Genomic DNA, 17,359 nt, shown 5'->3' on the forward strand with positions numbered 1-17,359 from the left:
AAGTCTTCATGTTCCTGCAGGAGTAGCATGCTCCAGGAAGACACCCGGTCTAGATTGTCTAACTGGTAATCATACAACTAAACTGATAATTAAAGCACAGAGAGGAAGGATAGGGGCAAAGGGTGGATCTCAAAGGACAGATAATTTCAATTGGTTACAAGGCTACTAAAAGTTTATAGTGGTGTGGAGTTCGCAGAGCACCTTTATGCACTATCTACTTGTGTAAACCTTGTGGGACATTTATAGCAGGGTTTTTTGCTCCCATTTTACAGATGAGAAAAATGAGGCTAAGAGAGAATGTGTTCTTTTTTTTTTTTTTTTTGATAATGGGTCATCCAGGAAACCATTTGATAGCTCTTTTAATTAGTATCACATGGCACTAATGGAAAAATAGTTTTGGAAAATTCAGTCTTGATTTACTCAATTTGGCTATGAAAACTTTGACAGTTTGTAAGTATATTATTCATACTCTGCAAATCTGAAACACTGTGGCTAATAAATGGTCAGCCATTAGTAAATCTTTAACCACCTGAAAAGCTTATCATGGCATATATATTTGGATTTGTTCCATACTGATGGGGCTGAGTCAAACATAGTGAGAGATGTTATGAAACCTATCCATGTTTTCCCTTTGTGGGGCTCTATTGTGGTTTCTGTGAATCCTTTCCATTCCTTCCCACTCTGAATGAACTGTGGTGGTCTGAGTTATAAACTCATTCAGACTAAATCCTACCTTTTAGATGTGTGGAGCAAGAGAATCACTTTTAGTGATTACTTCATGTCATTTCTCACTTTTAGATATACCAAAAGAAAGCACTAAATGCCAAAATACCTAACTCTGTATTTAAGCAACTTGAGGACAGGCAGTGTGATTTACAATTCTTTGTTTCCAGTTCATATTTTGGGAGTGCTTGTAGAAAATTAAAGCTGTGGCTCTTATGGGAGAGAGTGGGTAATAAGTTGGTTGTGAGGAAATCAGAAATTATCTTTACATTGCTCAATATCCACTCCGTGACTGCAGTGCCTCCTACTCCAAAGAAAGCCCTCCATTTGGAACATCATCTAAGTCCTGATGTAATACAGTTTCTGAAAGGGTCCTACTTTCTTCTCTCCCCAAAGAAGAAAAAAATTCAGTTTCAAAATACATTTAATACATATACTTTCCAAGTCCAAGGTGGCATAACGTTACATTTCAAAGACAAATTTATCCATTTGTTTTCAGAAGTCATTATTCTCCAGGAAGAATATATTTTCTGAAATTCCAAGAAAGTTAGGTAAACTAAGAGTTTCTTCTGATACTCTCTAGTGTGTCTCCATCTATTCCATCATATGATCAGTGAAAAAGATTTGCATTTGAGGCGGCTTAGTTGAAAAAAAATTGAAACAGCTTACTGATTTCCTGGAAGAAAACAAAACACTTTTTAAATGTAGGTAAAAGCATATTGGATTGAAACATTTTTACTTGAGATCAAAATTTCTTTTCTAGGAGTATCCATCTCAAATCATTCTTTTGTTCTTTCCAAGGACATTTGGTTCCAGAGATCTGTACATGTTAAATGATTATTTCTGCTTGTTGGTACTTAAAGAGCTTAGTTTCGCAACATTTCTTAAGTCCTATCTCAAGATAATGGCACATATGTTCACCTACTGTGCTAAATCCTATCTATTACTATGACTATTACTATAGACAGGAAGTATTACTGCTTCCAACACTAGGTTAAGAAGGTTCTGTGTCTCATCCATGATGGGTGAGTGGACAAAAGTATTATGATTGATTAACTGTGACTGCTGCGGGCCTGCATGTGTTTGGGAGTCAGAGGGAGGTGAGAAAGGGAAAGGACAGTCTGTTTCCAAATACTCCCAGATCAGACCTAAGATAGAAAGTATGTTATGCCAGCAACTAAATGTCTCCTTTCTGGGTTGATACAATAGAATTGGTGGCCCAATAAAAATACTCCCTCACAGTACTGGAATCAACTGTGAGTGTTAGGTATAGGGGATCCCTGGTTTTATTAGGATCTGTATTTGTCGAGGCAAGACAACTCTGCTCCCACCCTGCAGATGACTTTCACAAGGCATTTTCCTGGCTCAGAGTATTTACCATTTGGCGGCCCTGTGGTGGTTTCCTGGGTAGTGTGCATGCCCCTTCGGATGCCTGCAGGGGCCGTCACTTCAAAGTCATCATCTGTGTCACTAGGAGTTGGAGAGAAGCCTTCTGAGGTTCCCTGGATGGCAGGATTCATTCCTGCTTGCCCTGCAGGAAGGATTCCATTCTGGGCATCTGGATTAGCTTGACTGTTGGGCAGGATGGATCCTGGGAACAGGGGCTGGAAAATGAGGCCTGTGAAGATTTGTGGGGCCATTGGCTGGAATGAGGAAGGGAAAATGCAAACAAAGTCAAAAGACACATTTTAATGCTGGTCAACCAGTCTTTTCTCCCTTGAGGGTAGCAAGTTGAGGTAGGAAACGCAGGACCAGAAGGGTAGAGTTAGACAAGATAATCAAGATTGGGCATTCCTTAGAGGAAATGCCTCCTTCTTTTGAGCAAGGCTGATGCTGGTTTTGTGACTACAATTCCATGTTGTATCAGAAAGGACACGTCAGAATCAAGCCAGTCATGGGAAAAGGAATAATGAAAAATTTGCTCATCTCAGGTGTATGTGGAGATAGAACTAAGGCAGAAAATCCATACTATTATGCTGGGCTTTCTCTCTGCTATTAACCTAAATTATAGTCTCTCTTTTGCCCAAAAGTTTTTAAAGTAATTTAAGATACTAAACATTAATGGAAAAATTAATCCAAGTAGTCAATCAATCCTCATCTCATGGTTGGCATCTCTTCAGGTTTCTTTTGATTTATTTTTCAAAGGCATTGGAATATTCAGTTAGAAATATTTCTCTTGTCATTTCAACCACTTCTTTATTCCTTGAGGCTACTCAACGGAATTCCTATGGATAGGTCTGTCAATGATTTGCACACTGGAAATAAATGTTGCTGCCTGCATTTATTTTTTTCCCCTGGAAAAAATTACTGTAAGAAATTCTTCCTAAGAAAAAATAATTTAGTATAAACTGGATTTGGAGAGAATTCAGGCGGGACTTGTTCTCTGAAACCCCTCAGCTCTGATAATGTTGACATTGAGTAAGAAGGGTTGAGGGCTCATAATTAAGATACAGGTCATTTTCTTTGAGCATAGTTCTTGATTGTAAGTTTGTATAAGAATGGCCTGAGGGGGTGCCTGGGTGGCTCAGTTGGTTAAGCATTTGACTTCGGCTCAGGTCATGATCTCACAATTCATGAGTTTGAGCCCTGCATCAGGCTATGGGCTGACAGCTCAGAGCCTGGAGCTGCTTTGGATTCTCTGTCTCCCTCTATCTCTGCCCCTCCCCCACTCACACTATGTCTCTCTCCCTCTCAAAAATAAACAAACATTAAAAAAAAAAAAAAGAATGGCCTGAGAAGTTTATTTAAAAGGTAATTCCTAGGCTTTATTGTTAGAGAGATTCTGATTGAGCTACTTTAGGGCAGAATCCAGAAATCTGCATTTTTTTTTTTATCAACACCCTGAGTTGTTTGATTTGCGAGCCAACACTAAAGTTTTTGAAAACACTGTCTTAGATTTACCAGGTACTGAAACCAGAATTAGACTTACGGCAGATGAGAGACAGGAATAGAACACAGATGTTTTCAAGCTGGGGGTCATGGCCTCCATAGATTTGAAATAAGGAAGGCAGTAATGCCCATCATTAAAAAATAAGATAAAAAGAATAGACTATAAATTACCAAGTGCATTCTCTACAGTAAGGGTAAATACTATTTCATGAAGTGTGTCTGTGTGTGTGCATGTGTGTATGTGTGTTGTGTTAGCTGCATGAAAAATATAGCTGTTACCATGAGTTTTACTGAAAAAAAGTTTGAAAACCACTGGTATAATGGATCGAAAAATGGCTTTTGATCCGAATATACTGTTTCGTGACCTTGGAACCTAAGGTGCTTGGGTTCTCTGAGCCTCAGTCTTGTTACCTATAAAGTTGGGTTACAACTCTGTTCTTTGTGTTCTTGTAGACTGGCTGGCTCAGTCTGTAGAGCATGCAACTCTTGATCTTGGGGTTGTGAGTTCAAGCCCCACTTTGGGCATAGTTTTAAAAATCTGTACTTTGTCACTTGGTGAGAATTAAAGGCAATGTATGTAAAAGATCTACCAAGGTACGTGTTACACAGAATTGGCTTAATGACTGGTAGATGTGGATGTTCCATTGTTGCAGAAAAGCCCCATTACTTGATTTTATTTGTGAACAATCTAGCAAATCTCTACCTTTTTCATAATAGAAAGATTTCAAAGAAACCTGTCTTCCAAGATACTGCCTCAACTCTTAACTTCAGTGTCATGTTTAGATACCGCATTAATTCAAGTCATTTTCTTTCTGACATGACTTAAGGGGAAATGTATAGAAGTGTCTAATAATGGCAAGATGAGTTTCATTTAGGTTCAGCCCTCTAGTTATTTCTGTGTATAGGGAAGAGTTCATCCATCATTATAAGATGCTAGAAAAAAACCATATTCTCATAAAATTAAAAATTTAAGCCAAGAAAATGAATCTTTCTTTCAATAAATATCAATATGTATATTATTATACATTGTATGACTTTTGATAATTTAGAATCCTAGATTTTAATCTATGCATTTTAAAAATATGCATTGGATTTCTGGATAGAATTGAATTTGACATCAATATAGAGAAAACAAAAGCTAAGTCAAATGAATGGAAAAGTATCTGGAGAAGGATAGTGAAATCTTCAGCTAGAAAAGGATAACTTAATGCAAGGACCTATAAAAATGTTCGGTTTATAGAAGCATGCACGAGGGTTAGCGGGTGTGGTCAAAAGAGATTGTGTGGGGACAGAAAGAAGGATTGTGATAGCAGGGAAAAGAATTTGAAATGCTAGTAATTATATATATATATATATATATTTTTATATACATTTTATATAATTATATATGTGTGTGTGTATGTATATATATGTATATATGTATATATTTTACCAATTCTTCTGAGCTTAGGATGGTACCCTAAAAGGACAATAATAACACAAGTTATTAGACAAATTTTAATATATTTGAAGCAAGATATGTATAACATAACTTAAAAACTTAAGATACTTATAAAATTTGTAAAGAGACATTTAAAAATTTTCAACAATATTTTAACTGCCTCTGTGACTTGTGTCATATAATTCAAGCTGGCATATGATATTGGACTGTTAACACTTATTATCTGAATGATGTGAAGTCTTCTGCATTTAAAAAATTATAAATGTTTCTATTATTAAGTAATACATGCACATTGGAGGAAATTTGGAAAATGTAGAAAGCAACAAAGAAAAAAAGTATAATGCCATTGTACAGAGTTGGATGGATTTTCTTCCAGATGTTTTTCACACATGTCTTTTCCATAATAGAAGTTATGTCATTTATATAATTTGGGTCTTACTTTTTCTTTTAATACTACATAAATAATCATTTAACCTTACTAGTGACAAAATCAAATAAATAAATATCCTTTTTGGATGGTCACAAAGTATTTGCTCTATGTTGTACCATTTACTCAAACATTTCCTTTTTGTTTAAATTTAAATTGCATCCAATGTTTTTCTCCACTACAAATATTATTATTTTGATGGATATGTTTGTAAATAAACTTTTGCTGTATTTCAGATTATTTCATTTGAATGTGTTCCTAGATGTGGAATTAAGAATTGATATGAACCAGGAGCTTGGTTAAGCATCTATCATCTCATGTCATGATCTCATGGTTCACAGGTTCGAGCCCTGCATTGGGTTCTGTGCTGACAGCTCAGAGCCTGGAGCCTGCTTTGGGTTCTGTGTCTCCCTCTCTCTCCCTGCCCCTCCCCTGCTCCTGCTCTGCCTGTCTCTCTCTCTCTCTCAAAAAAAAAAGATTGTCTTTAAAAGGTTGTTTTGAATACTGAGATAGTATATAACAAATAACTAGATGCCTAGAACAGTGCCTGGTGTGTAGTAAATGCTCAATAAGTGTTAGCTCATTACTATCAGTGTTCATACAGTGCAAAGTAAACAGGAAACGTGGCAACTATCTGCTGAATTGAGGCAGGATGACATATTTCACACTAAACTGATTTAAAGTAAAAATCACTTTGCAAAACAATCTTACCTGGGCTCCAAGGTGTGCTACAATAACTGGCAACATCTGAAATAGGAGTGAAAAATTCAATAAAAAATATGCTCAAAGCAGATGATATAAATATAGGGACTTTCTTAAGAGTATACAATATGCCTTGAACAAATATTTGTTACCAATGTATCAGCTAATCATAGAGGCCCATCGAGTTGGATGGGAACTGAAACTCATCTGATGTGTAAAAAGCAGATTCAACCCAGAGGGATTTGGAAACTAGTCCAAGGCAGCACATTAAGGAGGTAGAAGTTACTAAATTGGACGAGCAAAAACTAATTTTGGTCTCAAGCTATCTCCAAACTGAAAGTTATTATAAGTAATTATGAGGATAAAATGCATGTATTTCTTTTATATGGCACCTCAGAAGATACACTAAAAAACAGATTTCTAAAATACAAAGATGTATTGAAGCAAATATATTTAGTCTCATGATGGTTACCTGGATATTTTGCTGTTAAAATAGAGCACTGGTAGAAAATGATGGATGATGTTGTTCTATAATCTTGATACTGGCAGTTCTTAGAACTGAGTGAGAAATACTTTACTGGTCACTGATAATCACACGAATGTTATTGATATGGAGAACAAAGGCAAAAGAAATGTAGATAAAATTAAATTTCCACATAACCTGCAGCCCACTGACAAATACTTGAGGCTGGCAGAGTATGACATTCCTATAGGAACTCCCAATCTTAATATTAATGCTTTGCTAGAGGAAAAAACAACCTTAGCTTGACAATAGCTAGGCCTCCAGGATCCTATAAGTCTTCTTTAACATATGAAAACCTTTTGTGAACTTTTCTTTTTCTCTGCCCCTCCCAACTTAAAAGTATATAAACCAACAGCTTCTTACAATCCCCAGGACAGCCCTTTCTGCCCTCAGTCCTGTGTCCCGGTGCTTTAAATATAACCACTTTTTTGCACCAAAAATGTCTCAAGAATTCTTTCTTGGCCATTCACTCTCAGACCCCCACTTCAAATCACATCATTATGAAGTTTTAGTTGAAAAGATTTTGGTGAGGGGGTTGGCATTCTCTAGTACTCTAAGAGTTAACCTAGAGTTTGTCCAAGAGAACTAGGCTTTTAAAGTTTATTTTAATCTCTATAGAAATTCACATAGTGTCACGAAAGTTATCAAAATGGGGATTTTAATACTAACCACACCAAAGATGCAAAAGTCTTATGAAATGGACTCTTAACTTTGTAATTTCCCAAGATAGTTTGCACAGTAATACCCATAATGACAAAAGGTACATGCATTTAAGTATATACATTTAGAAAAAGTTTTACTGTCAATCAGATTCTTGATTACTTACAAAACAACCGAGTAATCTTCAGAATGGCAATGGGAAAGTGGGTTGAGGGGAAGGGGTGCTCAGGATTTGGAAAAAAAGCATAATTAAATTTCTTCTTTAAAGGCCAATTTGAAGGAACGAAAAGATACAAACAGGAAACCACAGATGTGTAAATAAAAAGTTGAACAAAAAATAACTTAGTTATTAACCAGTGTAACAATAAGGAGAAAAAATTTTTGTAAGTTTTTTGGTAGAGAAATTGTTTGAAATAAAAATAGCTAACACTTCTGAGTGTTTACTGTGTGGTAGGCACTGTTCTAAGTGTTTTATGTTTGCTCATTTGATTCTTATAATAGCCCTAGGGGTAGGTTCAACTTTAATTCCTATTTTAAATCATGAGGAAAGTGCACCACAGAGTGGTGAAGTAACTTGACCATACATGTAGTGACTAGGGAGCTGGGATTTGACCAAAGTTTTATGGTTCAGGAGTTCACTCTTTCTTTTTTAATGTTTACTTATTTATTTTGAAAGACAGAGTGTGCATGCAAGCAGGGGAGGGAAAGAGAGAATCCCAAGTAAGTTCTGTGCTGCCAGCATGAAGCCTGATATCAGGTTAGAACCCATGAACCCTGAGATTATGACCTGAGCCGAAATCAAGAGTCAGATGTTTAACTGACTAAGCCACCCAGGCACCCTTAGCGTTCTTAACCAACCATGTTGGCTTTGGGTTGATAAATGAGAGCTGTGGACATGTGCCCAGGTTTCTGGCAGAGGATATAAGCTACTCTGCATAGGGAGAGGCAGGCTTCAAGGAGCTGGGGCAGCACAGGAAGTCAGGTATGGGGACCCTTGGTGGTGGCATATCCTGGAGACACTGAAGAATCCCTACTGAGAATGGGGATTGATTTATATTATTGCATGTTGGGAGCATGCAGTGTCAAACCCAGTCTACTGAATCTTTAGTAACTTCTGTGGTGCCTACTAATGCTTTTGACTCCAGTGGATGTTTGTTGGTGAATTTGAAGATGTACTAAATTTGATTTCAAGGTTGAAGCAGGATGACAATTGAAACTGAAGCTGGGGAGTTAGCATATGGATTATATCAGGGGCATGTGTTAAGGAGATTCTCATTTTATTTGCCTGTCTCTAGTCTTTTTAGTCTTTCTCTAATATGTATGTAAGAAATAAGCACTGACTGATAGACAAGATACATCTCAATATTAAAAAAGAAATGTAAAAATTAGTTATGTCACAGAATTTCACAAATATGAATAAATGAAGCAGTATAGAGTTCCCTGTGTTATTTTGGATAAATGAAAGTACAGAGAAAGTACTTAGTTGCATATGACATAAAACTTAAGTTGAGCAGCTTAAAATTATTTTGTCAGTTAAACTCAGCTTTGATTATAATTACTAATTAATTTAAGCTTGCTCTTATTAAGACCTGGAAGTGTCCATAGTGATAGGAAGATTTTAGAATATATTGGTCCATTGTTGTATTCATGTTTCATAATTTGGGAATGTGTATTAAAAGTCTTACATATTTGTATGTCTTTGGATCCCAAAATTCTGTTCCTAAGAACTGGTCATAAGAAAATAATCATTGACATGATCAAAGACTTAGTTAAAGGATATTCACTGTAATATTGTTTATAGAAGCACACATTTGGGTGAAAAAAACCCCACAATTTTTACAATATGATGGAATGCTAAGCAATCATTAAAAACCATTTTATTAGTGAATATTTCAAAATACAAAGACTATTAAAAATATATTAAGTGAAGGGGGCCTAGGTGGCTAATTGGTTAAGTGTCTGACTTGATTTTGGCTCAGGTCATGATCTCATGGGTTTGTGGGATCGAGCCCCCTGTTGGGCTCTGCACTGGGCATGGAGCCTGCTTAAGATTCTCTCTGTCCCTCTCTGCCACCCCCTCTCAGAATGGATGAATAAACTTAAAAAAAAGAATTCTATCATATATGCATATATATGTATATATGTGTGTGTATATATATATATATATATATATATATATATATATGCATTTTCTTTGAAAAATGTACAATACTCATATTTTCTTAAAAAAATGTACTTACACGTGTAGAAAAAGGACTGGAAGGTCATACCCTAGAATGCTGACAGTGTTTAGTTCTGGCTGATAGGATTATGAGTGAATGTTCTTTTTCTTTTTGCTTTCTATATTTTCATAATTCTATATAACTTACATCAACTATATATGTAATACGTAAAAAAGCTTCTACAAAAATGAGACCATTATGTGGGAATGATAAGGGCTGAGTTCATGTGTTTATCTATGAACAACTTAGTCTAGCTGTAAAGGGATCATTGTGTTTTTCTCCAGAGTCACTAAGCTTGTTTAGAGAAGTTTTAAGAAGGTAAAACTTGGACTTTGTCTGTAGGTAAAATGCAACACTTTTGACAGGAGTGATGCCCCATGTATGTCATTTATATCTTAGTGGGGGAGGGTTTTTCAGGGTTTTTCCTGAAAGCAAGTAATGATGGGAGGGGAAAAGGAACTAGAGAGTCATTGAGCACTTGAGAGGAGGCATGAAAAAAGGGCATAAACAGGAGACTGGATTTGCTTGGAATAAACTTTATCCATCTCTTGATTTCTCTTTGGGATGATTGTGGTCACCCAGGAAGTCCTCTATGGAACACAGCAAGCAAGAAAAGAATCCTGCTACCTCTCAGTTTCTCCCCTTATATTCTTGACTTTTCAGTCTTCTACAGCTCTTCACATTTCCCTGTTACCTGCTACAAATGTATTCTAGAGAGGGTATGGGGTTGCGTGCTTGGCTTTCCTTGTGTGTTTTCATCAAGAACCAAATTGTCAAAGATGTTCTATGTTCAATTGGACATTCCTCTGTAAATTTCTGGGTGAAATTTTCGAGAACCTTAAAAAAATTCTTTCCTCCCCTTTAGGGTTCCACCTGATAGAACATGCTCCCCCTTGTTGAACTGAACTGTTTTGAACTTACTTGGGCTTGCAGTGGCTGTTGTGTATTCAATCCCCCCACGGTCAGTGGGAGGGTCTGGGTACCAGGCGCCAGCCCTGCAGGAGGATTTAGCTGTAGGGCAATGAAAAAGATTGTTACTGTGTTGTTTCAGGTTGGCCATTCAAGAAACCAAAATGTATTTACCAAAGTTAAAATATGTTTAAAGGACGGGTTTGCTATGCAAATGTATGTGTTTAGTATGCAGACCTGAAAAATAGTATGCAATATACTATTGCTTTAGGAATTAGGTATAGAGATGAAGTTCAAAGACTTACTTAGTGTACTAGTACGGCCATAAGGTCCAGGACTAACTTTTCCCATATTAAGTTTTCCTTTGGCATTTAACCCATTTTCTTGAGGATTACTTAGGTGATTTTATCCTCACTTTCCCCTTTTGGCCGTAACAATGGTTCCTGGGATTTTTTGATAGCTTTCTTATAAAGAAATTAATTCCTTTACAGGTATCCCCATAAAAATTGTGAAGGTCACAGTGAAATATCTAGTCTGAATGTGGTTTAATACTATGTTTCAATCTTAACAATCAAAAAAGGAATTTATTATGTTTCCTCTCCCAGAGTAAACCATACAGATAATCCACGAGAAGAGTGAGGATCTTTCTACCCCTTCTAGTTTTCTCTTGTCTCTAGTTTTCTCTTGTCTAGTGGTCATAGCGTTTGTGTGGGTGTGTGAACACTGTAGGGTGCAGTGAGGGAAATATGTTGGAGGAATGTGTAGAGGAGCTTGAAGGAGAGATAAAAAGAAGAAAAGCAGCAAAGACATGAAAATTTGATTAATTCTTTTAGAAACCCTCTTGCTAAGTAAAACTTTGAATGATGTACTGAAGAGAATCCAATGCTCCTACTTTTTTGTGTTCTCTTTCAACTTATCTACAATGAATGTGTGTGTGCGTGTATTTGTGGGAACACACACATGGACATTAAACATTACGTATTGCATTTAACAACGGATATTAAAATGATATAAAAGAGTCTTACCAGCTGCAGATCTGTGCCCAGTGTGATCATCTGTGTCAGCGGTATTAGACTTAAAGAGGGGAAGACCTGCAGGGCATGGAAACTGATGTGAGACCAGAGCTTGTCTGTTGCCACCATGCTGTCCGTGCTGGATATCCTCAAGTACCTATACTCCCATTACAGGTGGATTTAGGTAGATTTAGGATGAAGGTAAATGGAGGTGAAGCTTGACTCCTTCCATGGCCCTCAGAGGTGCCCTAGCAATGTGTTGAGTTTAAAAGTGTGTCAGTGCACCTGGGTGGCACAGTTGGTTAAGCACCCAACTCTTGATTCTCTGGATAAAGCCCTGTCTCAGGCTTTGTGCTGTCAGTGTAGAGCCTGCTTGGCACTCTCTCTCTCTGCCTCTTCTTGCTCTCACACTCTCTTTCTCAAAATAAATAAATATTAAAAAATATGTAACTTACTCTCATTTCTTATCTCATAGTAAATTATACACTTTAGTACTTAATTTCACATAGCTAATTTTGTCTTCTTTTGCTTAAACAGCATCCCCAAATTGTATAAGCTTCAGGTTCCTTAGGGAGTGAGATGGGCTCCTGACTTGAGTGTTCTCTAATGTCCACAGACTAAAAAGAGAACTTTGGACTTTGTTGTTATAGTACTATTTCACAACATTTAGAGGTAGGAAAGGAGGGATCCTTTAGAGCAGAACCAGGGTTGGATTGAGAAGGTGAAAGCCAAGAGACGATGCAGTTTTCAAAAATATTTAAATATGTTTTAAAGAAACAGATTTTACAGTGATATAAGCTTATTAGTAACAATGGAACTTAAGAAAACTATAAGGAAATATGCAGTTATTTTTATAGATTACCTCTTAATCCCTGCTAGCTCTGGCAGATATCACATACGACTATGTCACAGTATTTCAAGGGCATTGATGACCACGCTTTGTCAATAGGTGTAGCTATTGCTTTACAGAGTTTACTATTGGTTGCTAAACAATAAGACAAAAGAAAAAGAATGAAGATATTTTGCTTTTCTTGCTCAAAAATTTCAAAAAGTATGTTAGTCCTTTTTGTTTTTTCTTCCCAAAAGGAAGCCTTTCTCTCTTGTTTGGGCATAAGACTATGTAAATCTTGATTTTAAATTCCCCAGTCTTAACATGTTTCCTTTGTTGGCTGCAAATGTTCTGCCTTGTAGGACTCTTACCTGATTTAGCTGCTGTTGGTTTAGAAGAGTTGCCTGATCTAGAGCCAGTTTTGTTGGAAGTCCCAAAGCAGGGTTGAGCTGTGTCTGCAATTAACAAATATTAGATGAGGCGGGGAATGTGTCTGAGATTTTGTATCCATTTATTTCCAGGATGTTACAAGTTGTCCCAAATGCACAGATGTCTCTGGAGAAGTTTTAGTTCCCTGGAAAGTTTGGTGTGTGACAGGGGATGGAATTGTAGAGTCGAAGAATGTGAGACCAGAGAGGTGTGGTGGGGAAGGGTCTACTGTGGGGTCGGGCACGTAAGTTTCTTATGGTAGTTCCTAGGCTTCCTTTTCTGTGACTGCCTTCCTCCTTTTTTCAGGACATGAAATACATAGTCTGCACCTTAACTCTGTAACATTTGCTTTTTCCCAATGTGTGAAGGTAAGCTGCCATAACTTCTACTCTGTTTTCATGAAGCTTCCTGCTTCTGTCTTGTGCCTGACAAATCATTTCATGTAATGGAGATTCAATCTCCTTCTTGGCCTCCTAGTGTATTAAGAATAACCATCTTGCGGCACCTCGATGGCTCAGTAGGTTGGGCTTCCGGCTCTTGGTTTTGGCTCAGGTCATGATCTCATGGTTCAGGGGTTTGAGCTCCTCATCAGGCTTCATGCTGATAGTGGCGAACCTGCTTGGAATTCTCTCTGTCTCCCTCTCTCTGCCACTGTTCTGTTCTCTCTTTCTCTCAAAAATAAATAAACCATAAAAAAATAGCCAACGTGTAGGGGTGAAATGTCCTTGACATCCACATCATCTGGTTGTATGGTTTTGTTCTATAGACAAGGAAACTGAGGTCCATAGAAGCAAAGTTACCTGCCCAAGGTGATACGGTGAACGGCAGAGCCATCCACCAGGATCCCTGCAAGTTCTCTTAGTCCTTGAAGAAATAAATCCTTTTTCATTAGCTTCTCTGCATTTAGGTAGAAGCTCCCTGGCCAGGTTGACTCCAGTTTGCCTATGCTCCCTGCTGCATCTCAGAGGGCAGTGTGGTATGGCCCTCCAGCACTGCATCAGCCATTGGGTAACTTGGATATTATCTTGAAGCTTCTACTGACTGGTTTCACTCTGGACTTACCCTTCAGTTGTAAGAAGATTGTCCTTAGAGGTCCCCTTAAGCTGTAAGATTATGTAAGTGTGTTTTTCAATCCCTACAATCTATTGTCAGCATGGCAGCCAGAGTGGTTCTTTGAAAACAATAGTCTGGTTCTTTCACTTCTCTGCTCAAACTCTGCATTGACTTCTATTTTCACTCAGAGTAAAAATCAGAGACCCTACAATGATCTGAAAGTCCTCATGCCCTGGGCCTCCAGTGTCTCTCTGAACTTTCCATCCCACCCCATTTCCTTTTGCTCACTCTGCTGCTGTCTTTGGGACAGATGTTTGCTGTCTTTGGGACAGATAAGGCTCATTCTTGTCCTAAAACCTCACCTCTACCTGTTCCTTCTCTCTGCAATGTTCTTACCCCGGACATTGGCTCACTCCCTCACCTGCTTCAAGTCAGTGCTTGAGTGCACTGTTTTATTGGTCAGGGTCACTTACCCTGGCCTTTCTCCTAAATATGCAACTTGTCCCATCACCAATGTGTACCCTATTCCCAAGCTTTGGATCTACTAAAAACAATCACTAGGCTGTTTGAAATGTCCACATTTAAAAATTGATTCATTTTTATGGCTTTATGATAATTTAATAAATTCATCTACAAATAATAAAAATACTTTGTCTATGTGTCATGATTTTTCATTTGGCAAATATCACTACTATACTTATAGACATGTCAGTGTCACACCCCACATCCCCTGTACCACTCACACTGCTCTCACGTCATTGGCTGTTAGCAATCTGCATTAACCTGCATGCCACTCCTGAGTCAACCTTGCATGATAGCTGTGCTGGAAAGTTTTATTTACCTTGAGTTTTTACAAGTAGTATGGTAATTTAAATACTCCATAGACACCCTATCTAGAAAAACTTTTTGGTAAATTTGTTTAAAGTGAAAAATCCATCTTTTGTAAAAGAATTACTAATTTACCTTGTTTCAAATTATTTTTTTTGTGGACAGCTTCTTTAAAGAGGGATGTAGGTGTATTTGGAGTGAAATAAAGAGATTGGTTGTATCCTTTACCCATAAATTCACCCTGTTCATCTTCTTCATAGAAGTAATCATAGTTATAATTTATAATTTAACATTTCTTTAAAAAAATTTAATATCTACAATCCCCGTGAACACCATGAAGGGTCATGTTTTCCCCTCTGCCCTCCACTATTGTGTCTTCAACAGCTAGCACAGGATTGGGTACATAGAGAGTTTTCACTAAGTATTTGTTGATGGTATAGATGATTATAGACGTGTCCAGTGAGTTCAACTATAAATGGGTTTTTTCATTTCTTCTATTTCACAGAAAACTCCTTCTAATTTTTTCTCAGTGTACATGCTCAAGCAGCTCAAATGGTCAAAGAGAAGTCCATTGAGAGATCCAAACCACCCACACGTACGTCTATAAAATATTGGAGGACAATTGAAGTATGTGTTAGAACACTGGTGCTCCTTCCTTTCAAAAACTTGTTAAATGTGAACGTATTTTTCAGTGAAATGTTCTAAGTAAAAAATGTTAGACACTTTGTAATATTCCCTTGCTGTTATGCAATTTGATAACCTTTTTAGAGTTTATATACTTGCATAATTTGGTAGCCTTTTCAGAGTTTATATAGTCTTCATGCTTCATGCTTCCAATTAAGAAAGTCAGAAAGTACAGTCTACCTCTTTAGTCATGAGAAAATAATTGATCTCCAAGAAAGTCTTAAATTATTTTTGAAAGTAAAATAATTATCTACTTTGAGTAGGTATAATTTAAGCATTCCTCCCCCTCCCCCCGGTTTCTACCCTATTGTTCTGCCAAAATAATTAAAGTTCTATGTTAGAGTGGATGCATTTTTAAAATCTAAGAATTTGAAATATGCACTAAACCGTATTAGTTTATCATTTTTCACTTTGGAAAATAAAAACAGAAAACAAAGGGAATGGGTTACAGGACAGAGCAGTTTTGATGGAATGCAGGAAGAAAGGTCTACAAGCAGAGGGTGCTGCTGAGGCTGGTTGGTAATAAAATAAACATATTGCACTTACTGGTAATGACTGAGTTGATCCTAGAAGATAAAGCAGTAGAATCATAGTCTTCATGTTTCAAAATGCTGCCTATAATAACAAAATGGTGTCACTCTTTCACTCTATTTTTTCCCCCTTTTCAGAGAAGATTTAAAAAAAAAAGTTCTATTTGAAATATCATCAGTTGATGTTACCTTTCTCTCCACTCAGGAAAATGTACAGGTGAAACAATATCCAAAGTCCAGTTGATTTCTCCAGTTTCTGTGTTGAATAATTTTACCCTTGGATGAGTTGTAAGTTTGTAGAAGGAATTTAAACTCAATTCCAGGAGGCTGGCAACTGAGACACCAATCAGGACTTAGCTGTCCGTGAAATCATTTGGTTTCTCTCATTTCCCAACACTTCATTAAGTGAGTTATTAGCTGCAGACATCATATTACCCAATGTCTACCATTTGAATAGAGGGTATTTCAGGAAGACATACCTTGTGCAATTAAAGAAAAGTGCAGACAATAAAAAAATTACAATCCTCTTTCACTTTAATCTCCCTCCCAAATGACTTTCCAGATGTATGTTTTGTCATGTTTGTAATGTTATGTGAACATATAAATCAAACATCAGAATGTACAGCTTTGTATACAGTTAGAAAGTGAGGCCTATTATATATTGCTTTGCAACTTTATTACTTAAATAATGGACGACTTCAGGTGTCAGTACATTTAGGTTTATTTCATTTATTTAATGGTTATGTTATATTATGTAACATTTCTTTTTGATGGACATTTAATCTACTTCCATTGCATTTTGTGATTATAAAAGTGGTACAATGAATATCTTTATAAAACTTGTCTCACACATGTGGGAGTATTTCTGTAGGTTTTAATCTCAGAAGAGCTGAATTAAAAGATATCTATGTTTTAAATGTTAATAGATATGGCCAAATTGTCATCCAGAAATGTTCAATTGCCTGCTTTATTTTAAATGAGGAGAAAGATACTGAAACTTAAGCAAAAACACAGGTGTCCACTGAGGTTTGTTTAACAAAAAAAGAAATAAATAAGTGCTCATCATAGGTTTTCAGGGTCCCAGGCTACACTGGGGAGTTTTTTGAGATGTGCCACCTCTTTAACAATATTTTTATGGAAGTTGGTTGGGTCTATTCAACAACTTCCTTTTTTTTTAAACTTTTCTTTAAGCTTATTCATTTTTGAGAGACAGAGAGACTGAGTGTGAACAGGGGAGGGACAGAGAGTGGGAGACACAGATTCTGAAGCAGGGTCCAGTCTCTGAGCTGTCAGCACAGAGCCTGATGTGGGGCTCAAACTCACGAGCAGTGAGATCATGTCCTGAGTCAAAGTTGGATGCTTAACTGACTGAGCCACCCAGGCGCCAGGTGCAAATCAGTGATGAATCTGTGTTTGCCAAGATTTCACATGGGAGGCCATCTTAGATTTGGTTTGTTTTAGGGTCCAAGTGTCTGTTAATGGAAAATTGTCTGAGGC

The 17,359-nt window shown here is 37.1% G+C and overlaps 1 protein-coding gene across 1 annotated transcript; it reads right to left on the bottom strand.

Annotated features, from left to right (window-relative positions):
- Positions 1–1,014: 1,014 nt before the first annotated feature.
- AMTN (amelotin) lies at positions 1,015–16,159 on the bottom strand. The gene is made up of 9 exons (XM_015087648.3): positions 16,052–16,159; positions 15,879–15,947; positions 12,710–12,793; positions 11,522–11,587; positions 10,509–10,598; positions 6,192–6,227; positions 5,045–5,071; positions 2,102–2,366; positions 1,015–1,399 (listed from the first exon to the last, which is right to left on the bottom strand). The coding sequence occupies exons 2-9, from the start codon at positions 15,930–15,932 to the stop codon at positions 1,389–1,391; spliced, it is 633 nt and encodes a 210-aa protein (XP_014943134.2). The 5' UTR covers positions 15,933–15,947; positions 16,052–16,159; the 3' UTR covers positions 1,015–1,388.
- Positions 16,160–17,359: the final 1,200 nt, after the last annotated feature.

Source organism: Acinonyx jubatus, chromosome B1 (genome assembly GCF_027475565.1).
Source record: "Acinonyx jubatus isolate Ajub_Pintada_27869175 chromosome B1, VMU_Ajub_asm_v1.0, whole genome shotgun sequence".
NCBI lineage: Eukaryota > Metazoa > Chordata > Mammalia > Carnivora > Felidae > Acinonyx > Acinonyx jubatus.